At 42.9% G+C, this 21,664-nt stretch overlaps 1 protein-coding gene and 1 pseudogene across 2 annotated transcripts in view; both read left to right on the forward strand.

Annotated features, from left to right (window-relative positions):
- LOC115114039 (vasoactive intestinal polypeptide receptor) overlaps positions 1-21,664 on the forward strand; it is a 126,459-nt gene that overhangs the window by 96,692 nt on the left and 8,103 nt on the right. For both annotated transcript variants that reach the window (XR_010461836.1, XM_065013784.1), the window contains exons 7-11: positions 681-834; positions 2,813-2,873; positions 11,818-11,884; positions 12,003-12,094; positions 17,624-17,753. Coding sequence is in view for 1 of the 2 variants with exons in the window: in XM_065013784.1 (XP_064869856.1) it covers positions 681-834; positions 2,813-2,873; positions 11,818-11,884; positions 12,003-12,094; positions 17,624-17,753 (504 nt within the window). In the remaining variant the exon portion in view is untranslated. The remainder of the gene's footprint in view (positions 1-680; positions 835-2,812; positions 2,874-11,817; positions 11,885-12,002; positions 12,095-17,623; positions 17,754-21,664) is intronic.
- Positions 8,945-10,722, forward strand: LOC115114787 (prenylated Rab acceptor protein 1-like; annotated as a pseudogene).

Raw genomic sequence — 21,664 nt, forward strand, 5'->3', positions numbered from 1 at the left:
AGGGTTAGGGTTAGGGTTTAGGGTTAGGGTTAGGGTTGGGGTTAGGGTTAGAGTTGGGGTTAGGGGTTAGGGTTAGGGTTTAGGGTTAGGGTTAGCTAAAATCCTAAAATTGTCCCCAACATGACTCAAACCAGGGAAGAATGACTGGCCCCTCTCATTGAAGCCACGGAAGTTCAAGGCCGACCGTGGTACTGCAGACATTGTTAGCCTGAACCCATTAAAGTGAATGGAAAAATGGCAATCTTTGTGCATATAAAAAACTTTTTAGAAGACAATCATGGTACCAATAATTGCTTCTAATTCACCAGATGTATGTCCTGGAACCGATTATTTAAAAATCACACATAGAAGTAATAAGGGTAATTTAGATGATAACGGCAGCCTGCAGTACCCCGGTCGGCCTTCAACTTGAAATAGTCAATGAGAGGGGGGCAGCAGTGAGCTAGCCTGCAACATTACTTCCTGGAGTAGCTCAAACTGCACATGTTATCTTTCCATAAAACACCATCCTAACCGACTTAATTTAACTTCAATGCGCTATTGCGTCTTCACATAGGAATGAATGCTGGTCACATTATCGATAGCTTTGTCCATTCACATGCCTGCCCTGATAACCCCCAACGTTTCCACTAATGCGATTCTGCAATTTCCGGGTTGATACCTGTGCTCTCTCTCCGTAGGTGGGATGTAAGGCAGGGGTTGTCTTCTTCCAGTACGGCATCATGACCAGCTACTTCTGGCTATTGGTCGAAGGCCTCTACGTCCACACCCTATTGGCTGTCTCCTTCTTCTCCGAGAGGAAGTACTTCTGGTGGTATATTCTGATTGGCTGGGGTAGGTGTCACTGTAACACATCTCCAACTGTGTCTTTAATCCCATTAGGATTATATGCAATGTGTGGCTGTGAATTTTGATGATCATATTCAGGATGTTTTTATTTTAAGGAGACACAATATGTCAATGTTTTTTTTTACTTGTACTTGGATAAGGCTAGCACGCTTTTGATAAACGCTGATTATACATTAGATTAATATTACTTCTAAAGAGTAACTCAATCACTTCCAGATGCTTGTGTTGTATTCACACCTAAAAACATTCAGTGCCTTACTCATCCACACCTTATCACCTGATAACCAAAATGTCAGTGTGACCATGTATTTACAGGATTTAAAGAAGATTTTTAAGTAAAAAGGCATACTGTCCATTTCTGGATAAAAAAAATAAAAAAACACTCCAGAGATAATGAAGAATATGAGTGTCGCCAAACTGGAGATCCTTGTTTTGAAGTATTTACCTACAGAGTAGTAATCTGAAAAGTAAATGTAGAATGTCACGCTGGTTGCTTGTTTGCTTTTCTACCTGACTGATTGAAATGTCTTGTACTTGTGCTAGAATATCATCGTTAAAGCGTTGTGTTTGAAAAGCGATGAATTGAATTAATATACTTGTGTTTGAAAAGCGATGAATTGAATTGATAGCGTTGTGTTTGAAAAGCGATGAATTGAATTGATAGCGTTGTGTTTGAAAAGCGATGAATTGAATTGATAGCGTTGTGTTTGAAAAGCGATGAATTGAATTGATAGCGTTGTTTTTGAAAAGCGATGAATTGAATTGATAGCGTTGTGTTTGAAAAGCGATGAATTGAATTGATAGCGTTGTGTTTGAAAAGCGATGAATTGAATTGATAGCGTTGTGTTTGAAAAGCGATGAATTGAATTGATAGCGTTGTGTTTGAACATTGTGTCAGACTGGACCAAAAAATTCATATTTAAATCAGATCAAGGTTTATGCTTTTAATAGCTCAATCAGAGCAGTAATGATAATAATAATATTAATAAACTATACACGCATAATCCAGAAAAATGAAGAAATAACAGAACGAGCAATGTCAGAGACCGGAGTATAAATATATATACACTGAGTGGACAAAACATTAAGAACACCTGCTCTTTCCATGACATAGACTGACCAGGTGAATCCAGGTGAAAGATATGATCCCTTATTGATGTCACTTGTTAAATCCACTTCAATCAGTGGAGATGAAGGGGAGGAGACGGGTTAAAGAAGGATTTTTAAGCCTTTGGACATTTGACACATGGATTGTGTATGTGTGCCATTCAGAGGGCGAATGGACAAGACAAAAGTTTGAAGTGCCTTTGAACGGGGTTTGGTAGTAGGTGCCAGGCGCATCGGTTTGAGTGTGTCAAGAACTGCAACGCTGCTGGGTTTTTCACACTCAAAGTGGGTGAAACAGTATGGAAACATCATTAAAGTGACCAGTGTTCAATGACTAGAATACAGTATATACATGTGAAGTGGGTGAAACAGTATGGAAACATCATTAAAGTGACCAGTGTTCAATGACTAGAATACAGTATATACATGTGAAGTGGGTGAAACAGTATGGAAACATCATTAAAGTGACCAGTGTTCAATGACTAGAATACAGTATATACATGTGAAGTGGGTGAAACAGCATGGAAACATCATTAAAGTGACCAGTGTTCAATGACTAGAATACAGGATATACATGTGAAGTGGGTGAAACAGTATGGAAACACCATTAAAGTGACCAGTGTTCAATGACTTTGTACATGGGGCAGCAGTCTCTAAGCCGCAGGGTTGAGTGCCGGGTGGTAGCCGGCTGGAACAGTGACTGAGGCTCATACACCTATGGTGTTATGCTTTGTCTGCATGCCTCATGACACATATACCTTTATCATAATCTCTTGGCAATAACTTTAAAAAAAAAAGTGAACTCACACGGTTTGTTGACAATTTGTTGTTGTTGTTTGTTCTCTGATATTCACAGGAGCGCCAACTGTTTTTATCACAGCTTGGGTTATTACAAAGGCCTATTTAAAACACTCTGGGTAAGTTCACTGCTATTTTGTTAGTTTGTTTGTGTTTGTGTTTGTTTGTCTAGAATCTGTTTTTGTTTTTTCTCAGCATCTCCTCCTTTGTCAACAGGTGTTTTGAATATAATGATGTTCATGTTCCACATTGCAATTGAAAATGTATCTCAACAGGCAATGAATGTATGCTAGTAGTCCATCCATGAAACACTCACAGAAAATGCTGTCAATTTACTATAATAAAATATGAACCTATGGCAAACATCCTACTGCACTTTCCTGTACACCCAGAAATAAAACAGTAGCACTTAAACAGGTACAGACAAAGTGCTAGGGCAAAAATCAAAATGTGCAACCAGGAAGGGCCCCTGGACCAAGTTTAGGAAACCCTGCCTTAGGGGACAAAGAAGGGTACATTTCTTATATATACAGTGCCCTCAGAAAGAACATGACCGAATACAAACAGTGTAACTGTTCCCTCCGCAAGGCAATCAAACAAGCTAAGCGTCAGTATAGAGACAAAGTAGAATCTCAATTCAACGGCTCAGACACAAGAGGTATGTGGCAGGGTCTACAGTCAATCACGGATTACAAAAAGAAAACCAGCCCCGTCACGGACCAGGATGTCTTGCTCCCAGGCAGACTAAATAACTTTTTTGCCCACTTTGAGGACAATACAGTGTCACTGACACGGCCCGCAACTAAAACATGCGGACTCTCCTTCACTGCAGCCGACGTGAGGAAAACATTTAAACGTGTCAACCCTCGCAAGGCTGCAGGCCCAGACGGCATCCCCAGCCGCGCCCTCAGAGCATGCGCAGACCAGCTGGCTGGTGTGTTTACGGACATATTCAATCAATCCCTATCCCAGTCTGTTGTTCCCACATGCTTCAAGAGGGCCACCATTGTTCCTGTTCCCAAGAAAGCTAAGGTAACTGAGCTAAACGACTACCGCCCCTAGCACTCACTTCCGTCATCATGAAGTGCTTTGAGAGACTATTCAAGGACCATATCACCTCCACCCTACCTGACACCCTAGACCCACTCCAATTTGCTTACCGCCCAAATAGGTCCACAGACGATGCAATCTCAACCACACTGCACACTGCCCTAACCCATCTGGACAAGAGGAATACCTATGTGAGAATGCTGTTCTTCGACTACAGCTCGGCATTTAACACCATAGTACCCTCCAAGCTCGTCATCAAGCTCGAGACCCTGGGTCTCGACCCCGCCCTGTGCAACTGGGTACTGGACTTCCTGACGGGCCGCCCCCAGATGGTGAGGGTAGGAAACAACATCTCCACCCCGCTGATCCTCAACACTGGGGCCCCACAAGGGTGCGTTCTGAGCCCTCTCCTGTACTCCCTGTTCACCCACGACTGCGTGGCCACGCACGCCTCCAACTCAATCATCAAGTTTGCGGACGACACAACAGTGGTAGGCTTGATTACCAACAATGACGAGACGGCCTACAGGGAGGAGGTGAGGGCCCTCAACGTCAACAAAACTAAGGAGATGATTGTGGACTTCAGGAAACAGCAGAGGGAACACCCCCTATCCACATCAATGGAACAGTAGTGGAGAGGGTAGAAAGTTTTAAGTTCCTCGGCGTACACATCACAGACAAACTGAATTGGTCCACCCACACAGACAGCATTGTGAAGAAGGTGCAGCAGCGCCTCTTCAACCTCAGGAGGCTGAAGAAATTTGGCTTGTCACCAAAAGCACTCACAAACTTCTACAGATGCACAATCGAGAGCATCCTGTCGGGCTGTATCACTGCCTGGTACGGCAACTGCTCCGCCCACAACCGTAAGGCTCTCCAGAGGGTAGTGAGGTCTGCACAACGCATCACCAGGGGCAAACTACCTGCCCTCCAGGACACCTACACCACCCGATGTCAAAGGAAGGCCATAAAGATCATCAAGGACAACAACCACCCGAGCCACTGCCTGTTCACCCTACTATCATCCAGAAGGCGAGGTCAGTACAGGTGCATCAAAGCTGGGACCGAGAGACTGAAAAACAGCTTCTATCTCAAGGCCATCAGACTGTTAAACAGCCACCACTAACATTGAGTGGCTGTTGCCAACACACTGACTCAACTCCAGCCACTTTAATAATGGGAATTGATGGGAAATGATGTAAAATATATCACTAGCCACTTTAAACAATGCTACCTAATATAATGTTTACATACCCTACATTATTCATCTCATATGTATACGTATATACTGTACTCTATATCATCTACTGCATCCTTATGTAATACATGTATCACTAGCCACTTTAACTATGCCACTTTGTTTACACACTTATCTCATATGTATATACTGCACTCAATACCATCTACTGTATCTTGCCTATGCCGCTCTGTACCATCACTCATTCATATATCTTTATGTACATATTCTTTATCCCCTTACACTTGTGTCTATAAGGTAGTAGTTTTGGAATTGTTAGCTAGATTACTTGTTGGTTATTACTGCATTGTCGGAACTAGAAGCACAAGCATTTCGCTACACTCGCATTAACATCTGCTAACCATGTGTATGTGACAAATAACATTTGATTTGATTTGAATTCACACCAGTTTTTCTACATTTTGTTGTGTTACAGTCTGAATTTAAAATTGATTAAATTTAGATGTTATTTTTATTTTATTTTATCACTGGCCTACACACAAAATCCAATAATGTAAAAGTGGAATTATGTTTTTAGGAATTTGTTACAAATTCATTCAAAAATTAAAAGCTGAAATGTCTTCTGTCAATATGTTTTCAAACCCTTTGTTATGGCAAGACTAAAACAGTTCAGGAGTACAAATGTGCTAATAAACGAGTCACATAATAAGTTGCAATAATAGTGTTTAACATAAAAAATTGTATGTCTTTACCCCACACATACAATCATCTGTAAGGTCCCTCAGTTGAGCATTGAATGGTAGCAGACACTGAATATCTCTCTGAGCATGGTGAAGTTATTAATTACACTTTGGATGGTGTATCAATACACTCGGTCACTACAAAGATACAGGCATCCGGAGAGGAAGGAAACCGCTCGGGGATTTCACCATGAGGTCAATGATGACTTTAAAACAGTGTGGATGGATCAACAACATTGTAGTTACTCTAAAATACTAATCTAATTGACAAGAGTGGGGGAAAAAAAGAAAACTTTGTGTTTGCAGCAAGGCACTGAAGTAATACTGAAAAAAAAACGGCAAAGCAATTAACCTTTTGTTAAGTGTTACGTTTGTGGAAAATCCAATACATTTGATTCAAATGTGACTAATTCCATTCTCCATTCTCTTGTTAATTCGACCATGAAGGCCTGATTCACGCAGTCTCCTCTGAACAGTTGATGTTGAGATGTGTCTGTTACTTGAAATCTGTGAAGCATTTATTTGGGCTGCAATTTCTGAGGCTGGTAACGAATGATGGTAACGAATAATGAATTTATCCTCTGCAGCAAAGGTAACTCTGGGACTTCCATTCCTGTGGCGGTCCTCATTAGAGCCAGTTTCATCATAGCGCTTGATGGTTTTTTTGCGACTGCACTTGCAGAAACTTCTTGAAGTTCTTGAAATGTTCCACTTTGACTGACCATCATGTCTTAAAGTAATGATGGACTGACGTTTCTCTTTGCTTATTTGAGCTGTTCTTGCCACATTATAGTCTTGTCTTTTACCAAATATGGATATCTTCTGTATTCCACCCTTACGTTGTCACAACACAGCTGATTGGCTCAAAAGCATTAAGAAGGAAAGAAATCCCACAAATGAACTTTTAACAAGACACACCTGTTAATTGAATTGCATTCCAGGTGACTACCTCATGACGCTGGTTGAGAGAATGACGAGAGTGTGCAAAGCTGTCATCAAGGCAAAGGGTAGCTACTTTGAAGAATCTCAAATATAAAATATATTTTATATTTGTTTAACACTTTTTTTTGGTTACTACATGATTACTTCCATGTGTGTTATTTCATAGTTTTAGTTTACTCTACAATGTAGAAATTAGTCAAAATAAAGAAAACCCCCGGAATTGGTAGACGTGTCCAAACTTTTGATTGGGTACTGTACATACTGTGCCGTGAAAATGTATTTGACCCCTATTTTTGCATAGATTGATTCTGAATGTTATCAGATCTTCAACCAAAACCTAAAAAAATAAAGGGAACCTGAGTTTACCAAAAAACAAACTAAATTGATACTTATTTAATTTAATTTACAAAGTTATGCAACACCCAATTCCCCTGTGTGAAAAAGTAAATGCCCCCTTACACTCAATAACTGGTTGTGCCATCTTTAACTACACTGACTGCAACCAACCACTTCCTGTAGTTGTTGATCAGTCTCTCACATCGCTGTGGAGGAATTTACTGTAGCTGCACTGACTACAACCAACCACTTCCTGTAGTTGTTGATCAGTCTCTCACATCGCTGTGGAGGAATTTACTGTAGCTGCACTGACTACAACCAACCACTTCCTGTAGTTGTTGATCAGTCTCTCACATCACTGTGGAGGAATTTACTGTAGCTGCACTGACTACAACCAACCACTTCCTGTAGTTGTTGATCAGTCTCTCACATCACTGTGGAGGAATTTACTGTAGCTGCACTGACTACAACCAACCACTTCCTGTAGTTGTTGGATCAGTCTCTCACATCGCTGTGGAGGAATTTTGCCCCACTCTTCCATGCAGAACTGCTTTAACTCAGTAACATTTATGGGTTTTCAAGCATGAACTGCTTATTTCAAGTCCTGTCACAACATCTCAATTGGGATTAGATCTGGACTCTGACTAGGCCATTACAAAACTTCAAATATGTTGATTTTTTAGCTATTTTCATTTAGATTTGATTGTGTGTTTTGGATCATTGTCTTGCTGCGTAACTCAGCTACACTTCAGCTTCAGTTTACAGACGGATGGCCTGACATTCTCCTGTAGAATTCACTGATACAGAACAGCATTCATGGTTCCTTCTATTAAGGCAAGTCCTCCAGGTCCTGAGGCAGCAAAGCATTCCCAAACGATCACACTACCACCACCATGCTGGACCATTGGTATGAGGTTCTTACTGTGGAATGCAGTGTTTGGTTTTCGCCAGGCATAATGGGGCCCATGTTATTCAAAAGCTTGACTCAAGTTTGCCAAAAAGCACTTGTGTCACGTGTGCTCCCTCTCAGGCCTCTAGGTCACCAGGCTGCTCATTATGGCACACACCTATCACCATCGTTATGTGCACCTGATCAGACTCACCTGGACTCCATCACCTCCATGATTACCTTCCCTATATATGTCACTCCCTTTGGTTCCTTCCCTTGTTTCTGTGTCACATCTGTGCGTTGTTCCTGGTTCTTATTATGATGTGTTATTAAAACACTCACTCCCTGAACTTGCTTCCCGACTTTCAGCGCACATCGTTACAGAATAACGGCTCACCTTCTCTCGGGGGGAATGACGTCAGGTCCGGGAGCCGCTACAGGCTCTCATGCCTCAGTCGGATCGCCAGGCTCCCCTGCTTCCACCGGCTCTCCAGGCTCTCATGCCTCAGACAGGTCGCCAGGCTCCCATGCCTCAGCCGGTTCGTCGGGCTTTCATGCCTTTCCAGATCGCTAGGCTCCCCTGCCTCAGCCGGTCTGTCAGGTTCCCGCGCATCAGCAGGGGTGACCGGTCCACTCCTGATCCCCAGAATCATTCCTTTGTTTGGTGTCCTGCAGCTGGAGCCGAACGTGCCGGGGGTAACATCACGTATTCTCTCTCCGGCGCTCTAGGTCACCATGCTCCTGCGTCTTAGCCGGATTGAAAGGTTTCCTGCGCCTCTGCGGCTAGAAGTCGGGGAGGGTGTACTGTCACGTGTGCTCCCCCTCCGCCCTCTAGGTCACCAGGCTGCTTGTTATGGCGCTCACCTGCGCGTCATCAGACTCACCTGGACTCCATCACCTCCTTGATTACCTGCCCTATATACAGTAGGTCACTCCCTTTGGTTCCTTCCGCAGGCGTTATTGTTTCTGTTCCAGTGTGGTTTCTGTTGCGTTGTTCGCGTTTCTTATTTTGTATTATGTTGTGTTTATTTATTAAAACACTCACTCCGCCAGATCACATCCGCTGAGCAACAGCCCAGCAGAAGTCCATTTTTGTGTTTTTGTATTTCTGAGCATAGCAGTGCAGTAAACATTTTCAACTACTCCTACATCTTTCCTACATCGGCATCCGTTACTCTAATGAAATCTGGTGTCCCAAAGGGTGAGAACTGCCTTGTAGACATGGACTCCAAGGCAGGGGAACTCTTCAGCGCTGAGCCAGCCGACGCTGCTGGATCCGGAGGTGTCAAGGGAAGGCTGTGGCTGCCCAAAGGCCTCTGGCCCGGTGTGGCCAAGGAGTGGTTTGATCGTCGCCGTGCGTCCATCCCTGGGCTGGCTTCGTGGATCACAGGAAGTTCACCAAGCCCCGCAACTTTGGTGAACTGTGCCAGAGGGTGGTGCACAACTTTGACACCTACAACAGCAACTACACCTTCATCTTCCTCGGCCTCAACCTCTACTGCATTATCAGCTCTCCCATGCCGCTTATTGCTTTGGCAGTGTTTGTTGGTGCCTTCTACATCATCCACCTCAAGTCCCTGGAGTCTAAACTGGTCGTCTTTGGAAAAGAGGTGACCGGACCTCACCAATTGGGTCTGGCTGGGGCAGTCTCTTTCCCTGTGTTCTGGTTGGCTGTTTTGGGTCCTGGGCGCGACGATATTTGTGATTGGCTCTCACGCTGCCTTCCGAGAGCTGGAGGGAGGATCGGAAATGGAGGAGCTCTTCATGGAGTCTGTGTGAAGGCATGGTGATAGAAGAATCGGTATATCTGTGCCATTATAGCGTCTGTGACAGCATTGGCAGCGCCATTGAGGCTACAACCCATAAGAATCCCCACGCGGGTGACTACTTTAAAATGGCAGAAGCACAGTGGAAGCCCTGAAAGGGGGTTGCCCATGCTAAAACAGCCTTTTGGGGAAGAAGTGCTGCCATCTGCAGCTTTACAATGTATTAATCCAAGTAGAAGTAATGATTCTTTTAGACAAATTGCATTTACTTTAAAGCAATGCTTAGTGGATATTCCAGATACCTAATGGTGATCAAGCATTATGTTTAAATCATATTTTGTATTGTACATACTGCATCTACTTTTAGTCGTATGCAGGCATGTGGTGCAGTGTTGATGGGTAGCTTTTCATCATTTATTAGCTCTGCTTTATGGCTTTGACATTTAAAGATCAATATATATATACATTTTTTTAATATAGATTTCATACTTGTCATGCTATCTTTTTGGTATTTTTTGGTATTTTTAATGACAATTGGGAAGTGCAATAAACTATCCTACCCAAGAAAAAGAAAAAAACACTCACTCCCTGAACTCACTCCCTGAACTCACTCCCTGAACTCACTCCATGTTCTATGGACAAATGATTCAAAAGTGTAACTTTTTTGGTCGACAATTTACATGTTTAAACAGTTGTTTAAGAAAAAAAAACTTGGCTGCTATAAAGAGTTATAGTTGTTCTGTGAAGCACATTTTTACTCCTGAACTTATTTAGGCTTTGCCATAACAAACGGGTTGAATACTTATTGACGCAAGACATGTCCGCTTTTATACATTTACAACAAATTCTATAAACAAAATTCCACTGGGATTAATATGTGTGTATGTGTGTAGATCAGTGACACAACATCTCAATTGTATCCATTTTAAATGCAGACTGTAAGACAACAAAATGTGGGAAAGTAAAGGGGTTAGAATACTTCCTGCAAGCACTGTACATGTATATTTTTATATTCCTGGGATACTTGTTTTTTTTAAGGGTGTTTTTTTTTTTTAAGGTGACCCTGCTAGGTAAAGTCCCCCCTTATCTCACCTCGCTGGTCACCATAGCAGCACCCACCTGTAGCACGCGCTCCAGCAGGTATATCTCTCTGGTCACCCCCAAAACCAATTCTTACTTTGGCCGCCTCTCCTTCCAGTTCTCTGCTGCCAATGACTGGAACGAACTGCATAAATCTCTGAAACTGGAAACACTTATCTCTCTCACTAGCTTTAAGCACCAGCTGTCAGAGCAGCTCACCGATGACTGCACCTGTACATAGCCCATCTATAATTTAGCCCAAACAACTACCTCTCCCCCTACTGTATTTATTTATTTAGCTCCTTTGCACCCCCATTATTTCTATCTCTACTTTGCACATTCTTCCACTGCAAATCTACCATTCCAGTGTTTTACTTGCTATATTGTATTTACTTCGCCACCATGGCCTTTTTTGCCCTTACCTCCCTTATCTCACCTCATTTGCTCACATTGTATATAGACTTATTTTTCTACTGTATTATTGACTGTATGTTTGTTTTACTCCATGTGTAACTCTGTGTCGTTGTATGTGTCGAACTGCTTTGCTTTATCTTGGCCAGGTCGCAATTGTAAATGAGAACTTGTTCTCAACTTGCCTTCCTGGTTAAATAAAGGTGAAATAAAATAAATAACTAAAATACTGCAGTGCCCAATTATTCAGTTCATAGAACCAAGGTATGAATTTGTTAGACAAATGATTATTATAAACTGGCAATGCCACATTACATGGCCACTGTAGCATTGTAGCAATGTTACCTGAACCTGCCATGAATTTCCTGTGGTGATGAATGGTTGGTCTCTATGGAGGCCGTTAGGAGGACTTGATATTGTAGTGTTCCCCACAATAGGCAACCTTGACAAAAATCCATGTACAATTTCATATTTTATTGAATGATTTAAAAAACTTTTTTTTTTTACAATGATACACATTTTGGTCATTTTGAATTATACAATGGAAAAGAGAGTTTTGCCTTAACTTTGTATGTATCCATTAGTATCTAAATAATGTGTGTGTGTGTTGGTGACATCTTCATCCTCTTCTCCTCCCTCTGTCCTCTATAGGTGTTGGGACATTATTAACGACCATCCCTGGTGGATCATCAAAATGCCAATATTACTGACCATACTGGTATGTCACACACACACACACACACACACATACACTGGCCTAGCCGATGATTGACATTTTACATACAACTCTACATTACAGTAATTAAATGTCAGCCCTCTTTGATTCCCAAACCCAGGTCAACTTCATCCTGTTCATCTGTATAATCCGGATCCTGCGTCAGAAAATGAATTGCAGAGACATAGGAAGGAAGGAATCTCATCAATACTCGTAGGTTTTGTTGTTGTTTACTTTCCCAGATGTTTTATTTTAATTCACTAAGATGTGTTCATATCAGGATGTCAATATATGTGTAGCTGGTATGCACTCAATAACAAAAAAAAGAAGAGATTCAGGGTTTCTGTTTAGTATTTTGTTCATTATTGGGGTGCTTAGATAGACAAACGTATTCAGCCTAGGCCCCATTTACACCTGGTTCTAACATGCGTCCTTTGTTCTGATTGTGCCCACAATTTTAGACAGGTGTAGATGACGCATTGTGATCTGACTGTTATCAGATCATATGAAGTGCAAACAGATAAGATAAGGACAACAGCAGGGGAATATCAGGACGAGGAGGCATGTTAGCGCCAGGTATAAAGGAGGCTAGTGTCATCAGCGTCTCAAGGTTCTTCATTGTGATCTCGTTATAAGATACCTACTATATAAACTATAGTTAGCTAACATTCAACCCCCCCCCACCCCCCACCCTCCAAAAAAACCTGTAATTCATAAAAGGTAACTTTGCGTGTAGAAGTTGTGTTTTCTTTCTGTAAAACGTATGTTTGAAGCAGATCATTATCAACCATAAATATAATCTAGACTCTAAGTATAACCTACTAACCTTTGTTAGTTAAAATGTTTTGTTAATTTTACTCTGGTCAGACAACACGGAGACTGACAATCCGTCTTAATGAACGACGCAGCAACATTACGCGCTGTGATTCGCCTCTCCTGTTGCCAGACATTTTATGGAAGCGGGCCATTGAACTGGAAGCGGGCCATTGAACTGGAAGGTTTGGGCTAAACGCAGAGGTGGCAATATTGAAAGAACTCTCCTGTAGAGAGTTCTTTGGATTTTTTTACATTATGCACACGACACCCATGTGGACTTAGCAAGGAGTTTGATTTGATGCCCTTTCTGTCATTAATTGCAGGAGCTCACCTACTCGTTTACCTAAGGATCGGACACTTTTTTTTCAATTTTCGCCTAAAATAATATACCCAAATCTAACTGCCTGTAGCTCAGGACCTGAAGCAAGGATATGCTTATTCTTGATACCATTTCAAAGGAAACACTTTGAAGTTTGTGGAAATGTGAAATTAATGTAGGAGAATATAACACATTAGATCTGGTAAAAGATAATACAAAGAAAAAGCATACGTTATGAAAAAAAGCATGTTTTAATCATCTTTGAAATGCAAGGTCATAATGTATTATTCCAGGTTAGGCCCAATTTCGATTTTGGCCACTAGATGGCAGCATTGTATGTGCAAAGCTTTATACTGAGCCAATGAACCATTGCGTTTCTGTTCAAAATGTTGTATCAAGTCTGCCCAAATGTGCCTAATTGGTTTATTGATACATTTTCAAGTTCATAACTGTGCACTCTCCTCAAACAATATCATGTAATTATTTCACTGTAATAGCTACTGTAAACTGGACAGTGCAGTAAGATTAACAAGAATTTAAGCTTTCTGCCCATATCCAATATGTCTATGTCCTGGGAAAATGTCTTGTTACTTACAACCTCATGCTAATCACATTAGCACACGTTAGCTCAACCGTCCCACAGGGGGGGACACCGATCCTGTAGAGGGTTAACCGTTTGTTTGTAAATAGAGGGGGGTGTTGGGAGGCACCATTTAAAGAGTTGTCTGACGAGATAACATGACAGTGCTTAATCCCCGGAGAGTTGATGAAGTTTGTCATCGGATTAAACATCATAGCACAATTCACTGAGGAAAGTTTTGTTCTAACGTGCTTTGTGAAGAGGTGATTTCTTTTAACATCCTTCACCTTTTCATTGGCACATTGCAGCCAATCTTTTAGGTAATTTCTTTGGCGTAAACATACTTTCTGTATGTTCTGAATATTCTTTGTCAGTACTACAGATTCGGCGTATGTAATAAAGTTGGCTTATTGGTCAACTCTTTTGAGCGTTTGCGGATGGTAACTATTTGCGAGCAATAAGAGGTTTTTATCTTTTGGCTTCCTCTAAACATCTTCAATTTAATCCTACTAGAGAGCGTGTGCCCTCAGGCCTGGAGGAAAGCTAAAGTCATTCCGCTACCCAAGCCCCTTTTACTGGCTCAAATAGTGACCAAGCAGCCTGTTACCAACCTTTAGTAAACTTCCGGGAAAAAATGTGTTTGACCAGATACAATGCTATTTCACAGTGAACAAATTGGCAACAGAATTTCAGCACACTTGTAGGGAAGGACATTCAACAAGCACAGCACTTAACACAAATGACTGATGATTGGCTGAGATAAAATGATGATAAGATGATTGTGGGGTCTGTATGTTAGACTTCAGTGCAGCTTTTGATATTATCGATCATAGTCTGCTGCTGGAAAAACATATGTGTTATGGCTTTACACCCGCTGCTGTTATGTGGATAAAGAGTTACCTGTCTAACAGAACACAGAGGGGGTTCTTTAATGGAAGCCTCTCAAATATAATCCAGTTAGAATCAGGAATTTCCCAGGGTAGCTGTTTAGGCCTCTTACTTTTTTCAATCTTTCCTAACGTCATGAGTCGAGTACAGCCAGTACAGCCAGTGTGTCTATGTATGCGGATGACTCAACACTATACACATCAGCTACTACAGCAACTGAAATTACTGCAACACTTAACAAAGAGCTGCAGTTAGCTTCAGAGTGGGTGGCAAGGAATAAATATTTCTAAAACTAAAAGCATTGCATTTGGGACAAAACAGTCACTAAACCCTGAACCTCAACTTAAATCTTGTAATGAATAAGGTGGAAATTGAGCAAGTTGAGGAGACTAAACTGCTTGGAGTAACCCTGGATTGTAAACTGTCATGGTCAAAACATATTGATGCAGTAGTACCTAAGATGGGGAGAAGTCTGTCCATAATAAAGCGCTGTCTGCCTTCTTAACAACACTATCAACAAGGCAGGTCGTACAGGCCCTAGTTTTGTCGCACCTTGACTACTGTTCCGTCGTGTGGTCAGGTGCCACAAAACAGGCCCTTGGATGTACCCAGAGCTAATATTAATAATATGCATGTCAATCTCTCCTGGCTGAAAGTGGAGGAGAGATTGACTTCATCACTACTTGTATTTATGAGAGGTATTGACATGTTGAATGCATCAAGCTGTCTGTCTAAACTACTGGCACACAGCTCAGACACCCATGCATACCCCACAAGACATGCCACCAGAGGTCTCTTCACAGTCCCAAAGTCCAGAACAGACTATTGGAGGCACACAGTACTACATAGAGCCATGACTACATGGAACTCTATTCTACAGTACTACATAGAGCCATGACTACATGGAACTCTATTCTACAGTACTACATAGAGCCATGACTACATGGAACTCTATTCCACATCAAGCAACTGACGCAAGCAGTAAAAGTATATTTTAAAAATGGATTAAAAAAACACCTTATGGAACAGCCGGGACTGTGAAGCAACACAAACATTGGCAAAGACACACACACACACACACACACACACACACAGATTTAGTACTGTAGATATATGGTGGTGGTTTAGTAGGGGCCTGATGGCACACAGTCTGTTGTGAAATCTGTGAATGTATTGTAATGTTTTTAAAATTGTATAAACTGCCTTAATTTTGCTGGATCCCAGGAAGAGTAGCTGCTGCTAAATACAAATTCAAACACTGGTAGCTATATAGCTTCCCAGATGATTTATACACTTGGGGCGGCAGGGTAGCCTAGTGGTTAGAGTGTAGAGGCGGCAGGGTAGCCTAGTGGTTAGAGTGTAGAGGCGGCAGGGTAGCCTAGTGGTTAGAGTGTAGAGGCGGCAGGGTAGCCTAGTGGTTAGAGCATTGGACTAGTAACTGAAATGGTTGCAAGTTCAAATCCCAGAGCTAACAAGGTACAAAGCTGTCATTCTGCCCCTGAACAGGCAGTTAACCCACTGTTCCTATGTCATTGAAAATAAAAATTTGTTCTTAACTGACTTGCCAAGTTAAATCAAAAAATGAATAGTTTCAGTACCCTTGTCCAATTGAGAAGGAGATGGATTGGAATCTAGAGTTAATATAAGTAATTTGGTGCCAATGATGTACCTGTTCCATGCATCTGTAAGAAGTATTCATTGTCAAACAAAAAATCATTTTTGGACAGAACAATGTTTTACAAATCTACCATGTAATTGGTCGGTGGTTTTTGTGATTTGCACCTGTTGAAAATACGATAATGCCTCGAGGTCAGCTTGATTCGCCATATTTGTATAAAGTGCAGCAACATGAAGTGTAACAAACCATTCTCCTTCATCAATGAGTGGATTTTCAACAAGCAACAAACAACCTGTAGTATCTATAATGTAGGAAAAAAACGTCAGGTCACTCAAGGTTGAATATGGTAGACTACAAATTTCGATACATTTTCACCTTAACAACCAAACCAGAAACAATTGGTCTCATTAGGAATATTCGTATGACACTTATGGACCTTATTAAGTCTTTATATAACGGGAGTTACAGGGAAATACGTAATAAGGAATTTTGAATTATTTTTCTAAAAGCCAGTTGCTCTGTAGACCAAGTTTTAATAAGGAATCTAATTCCGTTTTGTGATTAGCTGTGTGGTTAAGCAGAAGGCGTTTATAGTACTTCTGATCGGCAAGCATTTCTTACATTTTCTCAACATACTTGCATGTGTCCTGTACTACAATACTAACCCATACCATTCCCCCCTAATCAGAGGATTTTTTGTAAGGCTCTTATCATTTGTCAGATGCTCTAATGCTAATCTCTCTGAGGAAGAACGGTTGTTAATTCTATATGTCTTATGATTGTTCTGTTGTAAAGTTTGATACATTTAGCTTTCTACAAGTTTACGATAAGTATTGATCCAGGCTGTATCACAACCGGCTGTGATTGGGAGTCCCTTAGGGCGGCGCACAATTGGCCCAGCGTCATCCGGGTTTGGCCGGTGTAGGCCGTCATTGTAAATAATAATTTGTTCTTAACTGACTTGCCTAGTTAAATAAAGGTTAAATATATATATATATTTTTAAATGATAGATGGATTAAAAGTGGGGGGAATAAACGTGCTCTTTGGTTTAAAGACAGATGTAGGAGGTCTTTTTTTCAGTGCGGACCAGCTAAACAATTTTGGAATTCTATAAAATGTTGGTCGACGCACCTTTTCTGAGGGCAGTGGTCACAACTTTCATATCAGGTTGTACAACATTTTACCCTACTATTTATAATATTGTTCTTCAGGAAAGACATCCTACAAAGACACCCAGCTCTGAGATATTGCTGTAAAATACCCCCCATCTACAGAAGATGGTTAGCTTCACCTCTGTCCTTTTGATTATCGGTAGATATTTGGAAATGTGAACCGTCTGGAATGTTCTCTAGCCAAATCCACAGTCAAGAAATATCGATAATATTGGTATTTTTTTTCTGTCTAGCTCACCATTTAGAATACAACATTCCAGATGATCACACACAATAAACACATATTCAAAGATATACTGCCCCCCCCCCACAAAAATCAACCCTCATTCTGTCTGTTCTGATCCACAGGAGGTTGGCTAAATCCACACTACTGTTGATACCTCTGTTCGGAATCAACTACATCATCTTTGCCTTCATCCCTGAAGACATCAACACGCGAATCAGGATGGTCATTGACCTGATTCTAGGATCCTTCCAGGTAGGATGGTCATTGACCTGATTGTAAGGATCCTTCCAGGTAGGATGGTCATTGACCTGATTCTAGGATCCTTCCAGGTAGGATGGTCATTGACCTGATTGTAGGATCCTTCCAGGTAGGATGGTCATTGACCTGATTCTAGGATCCTTCCAGGTAGGATGGTCATTGACCTGATTCTAGGATCCTTCCAGGTAGGATGGTCATTGACCTGATTCTAGGATCCTTCCAGGTAGGATGGTCATTGACCTGATTCTAGGATCCTTCCAGGTAGGATGGTCATTGACCTGATTCTAGGATCCTTCCAGGTAGGATGGTCATTGACCTGATTCTAGGATCCTTCCAGGTAGGATGGTCATTGACCTGATTCTAGGATCCATCCAGGTAGGATGGTCATTGACCTGATTCTAGGATCCATCCAGGTAGGAAGGTCATTGACCTGATTCTAGGATCCATCCAGGTAGGAAGGTCATTGACCTGATTATAGGATCCATCCAGGTAGGAAGGTCATTGACCTGATTCTAGGATCCATCCAGGTAGGAAGGTCATTGACCTGATTCTAGGATCCATCCAGGTAGGATGGTCATTGACCTGATTCTAGGATCCATCCAGGTAGGAATGTCTTTAACCTGATTTTAGGATCCATCCAGGTAGGCAGGTCTTTAACCTGATTGTAGGATCCTTCCATGTAGGATGGTATTTGACCTGGTTCTAGGATCCTTCCAGATAGTTCTTTCCTAAGGCCTCCATGCAATAATATAGCATGTAGGCCTTAATATATGGTGACTTACTGTACAGTCAGGCCAAAAGTGTTGAGAATTACACAAATATTAATTTTCCAAGTCTGCTGCCTCAGTTTGTATGATGGCAATTTGCATATACTCCAGAATGTTATGAAGAGTGATCAGATGAATTGCAATTAATTGCAAAGTCCCTCTTTGCCAGGCAAATGATCTGAATCCCCTAAAAACATTTCCACTGCATCTCAGCCCTGCCACAAAAGGACCAGCTGACATCATGTCAGTGATTCTCTTGTTAACACAGGTGAGTGTTGACGCTTCAGGGCACTTACATTTACATTTAAGTCATTTAGCAGACGCTCTTATCCAGAGCGACTTACAAATTGGTGCATTCACCTTATGACATCCAGTGGAACAGTAGTGCATCTAAATCTTTTAAGGGGGGGTGAGAGGGATTACTTTATCCTATCCTAGGTATTCCTTAAAGAGGTGGGGTTTCAGGTGTCTCCGGAAGGTGGTGATTGACTCCGCTGTCCTGGCGTCGTGAGGGAGTTTGTTCCACCATTGGGGGGCCAGAGCAGCGAACAGTTTTGACTGGGCTGAGCGGGAACTGTACTTCCTCAGTGGTAGGGAGGCGAGCAGGCCAGAGGTGGATGAACGCAGTGCCCTTGTTTGGGTGTAGGGCCTGATCAGAGCCTGGAGGTACTGAGGTGCCGTTCCCCTCACAGCTCCGTAGGCAAGCACCATGGTCTTGTAGCGGATGCGAGCTTCAACTGGAAGCCAGTGGAGAGAGCGGAGGAGCGGGGTGACGTGAGAGAACTTGGGAAGGTTGAACACCAGACGGGCTGCGGCGTTCTGGATGAGTTGTAGGGGTTTAATGGCACAGGCAGGGAGCCCAGCCAACAGCAAGTTGCAGTAATCCAGACGGGAGATGACAAGTGCCTGGATTAGGACCTGCACCGCTTCCTGTGTGAGGCAGGGTCGTACTCTGCGGATGTTGTAGAGCATGAACCTACAGGAACGGGCCACCGCCTTGATGTTAGTTGAGAACGACAGGGTGTTGTCCAGGATCACGCCAAGGTTCTTAGCGCTCTGGGAGGAGGACACAATGGAGTTGTCAACCGTGATGGCGAGATCATGGAACGGGCAGTCCTTCCCGGGAGGAAGAGCAGCTCCGTCTTGCCGAGGTTCAGCTTGAGGTGGTGATCCGTCATCCACACTGATATGTCTGCCAGACATGCAGAGATGCGATTCGCCACCTGGTCATCAGAAGGGGAAAGGAGAAGATTAATTGTGTGTCGTCTGCATAGCAATGATAGGAGAGACCATGTGAGGTTATGACAGAGCCAAGTGACTTGGTGTATAGCGAGAATAGGAGAGGGCCTAGAACAGAGCCCTGGGGGACACCAGTGGTGAGAGCACGTGGTGTGGAGACAGATTCTCGCCACGCCACCTGGTAGGAGCGACCTGTCAGGTAGGACGCAATCCAAGCGTGGGCCGCGCCGGAGATGCCCAACTCGGAGAGGGTGGAGAGGAGGATCTGATGGTTCACAGTATCGAAGGCAGCCGATAGGTCTAGAAGGATGAGAGCAGAGGAGAGAGAGTTAGCTTTAGCAGTGCGGAGCGCCTCCGTGATACAGAGAAGAGCAGTCTCAGTTGAATGACTAGTCTTGAAACCTGACTGATTTGGATCAAGAAGGTCATTCTGAGAGAGATAGCGGGAGAGCTGGCCAAGGACGGCACGTTCAAGAGTTTTGGAGGGCGCCCAAGAAAGTCCAGCAAGCCCCAGGACTGTCTCCTAAAGTTGATTTAGACTTGGGATCGGGCACCACCAGTACAGAGCTTGCTTAGGAATGGCAGCAGGCAGGTGTGAGTGCATCTGCATGCACAGTGAGGCGAAGACCTTTGGAGGATGGCCTGGTGTCAAGAAGGGCAGTAAAGGGCCTCCCGGGTGGCGCATTGGTCTAGGGCACTGCATCGCAGTGCTAGTTGTGCCACCAGAGACTCTGGGTTTGAGCCGAGGCTCTGACGCAGCCGGCCGTGACCGGGAGGTCCATGTGGTGACGCACAATTGGCCTGGCGTCGTCCGGGTTAGGGAGGGTTTGGCCGGTAGGGATATCCTTGTCTCATCGCACACTAGCGACTCCTGTGGCGGGCTGGGCGCAGTGCACGCTAACCAGGTCGCCAGGTGCACGGTGTTTCCTCCAACACATTGGTGTGGCTGGCTTCCGGGATGGATGCGCGCTGTGTTAAGAAATTGGGGAGAAAAGAAAGGAGCCACTTCTCTCCAGGAAAAACATCAGGGACAGACTGATATTCTGCATGGATTGGACTGCTGAGGACTGGGGTAAAGTCATTTTCTCTGATGAATCCCCTTTCCGATTGTTTGGGGCATCCGTAAAAAACCGGAGAAGACAATTGAGCCCTACCATCAGTCCTGTGTCATGCCAACAGTAAAGCATCTTGAGACCATTCATGTGTGGGGTTGCTTCTCAGCCAAAGGAGTGGGGCTCACTCACAATTTTGCCTAAGAACACAGCCATGAATAAAGAATGGTGCCTACACATCCTCCGAGAGCAACTTCTCCCAACCATCCAGGAACAGTTTGGTGGCGAACAATGCCTTTTCCAGCATGATGGAGCACCTTGCCATAAGGCAAAAGTGCTAACAAAGTGGCTCGGGGAACAAAACATTTATATTTTGGGTCCATGGCCAGGAAACATCCCAGACCTTAATCCCATTGAGATCTTGTGGTCAATCCTCAAGAGGCGGGTGGACAAACAAAAACTCACAAATTCTGACAACTCCAAGCATTGATTATGCAAAAATGGGCTGCCATCAGTCAGGATGTGGCCCAGAAGTTAATTGACAGCATGCCAAGGCAGATTGCAGACGTCTTGAAAAAGAAGGGCCAACACTGCAAATATTGACACTCTGCATCAACTTCATGTAATTGTCAATAAAAGTCTTTGACACTTATGAAATGCTTGTAATTATACAACAAATATCTAAAGACAGTGAGGCAGCAGACTTTGTGAAAATTAATATTTGTGTCATTCTCAACTTTTGGCCACGACTGTATAACTATCTTGTATTGAATTACGGAACACATGGGTCATTCTATGAAAATGGTGGCTTTCCTGTCCTGTCCTGGCCCTATTCACCAGGAAAAAC

Source organism: Oncorhynchus nerka, linkage group LG9b (assembly GCF_034236695.1).
Source record: "Oncorhynchus nerka isolate Pitt River linkage group LG9b, Oner_Uvic_2.0, whole genome shotgun sequence".
NCBI classification, from domain to species: domain Eukaryota; kingdom Metazoa; phylum Chordata; class Actinopteri; order Salmoniformes; family Salmonidae; genus Oncorhynchus; species Oncorhynchus nerka.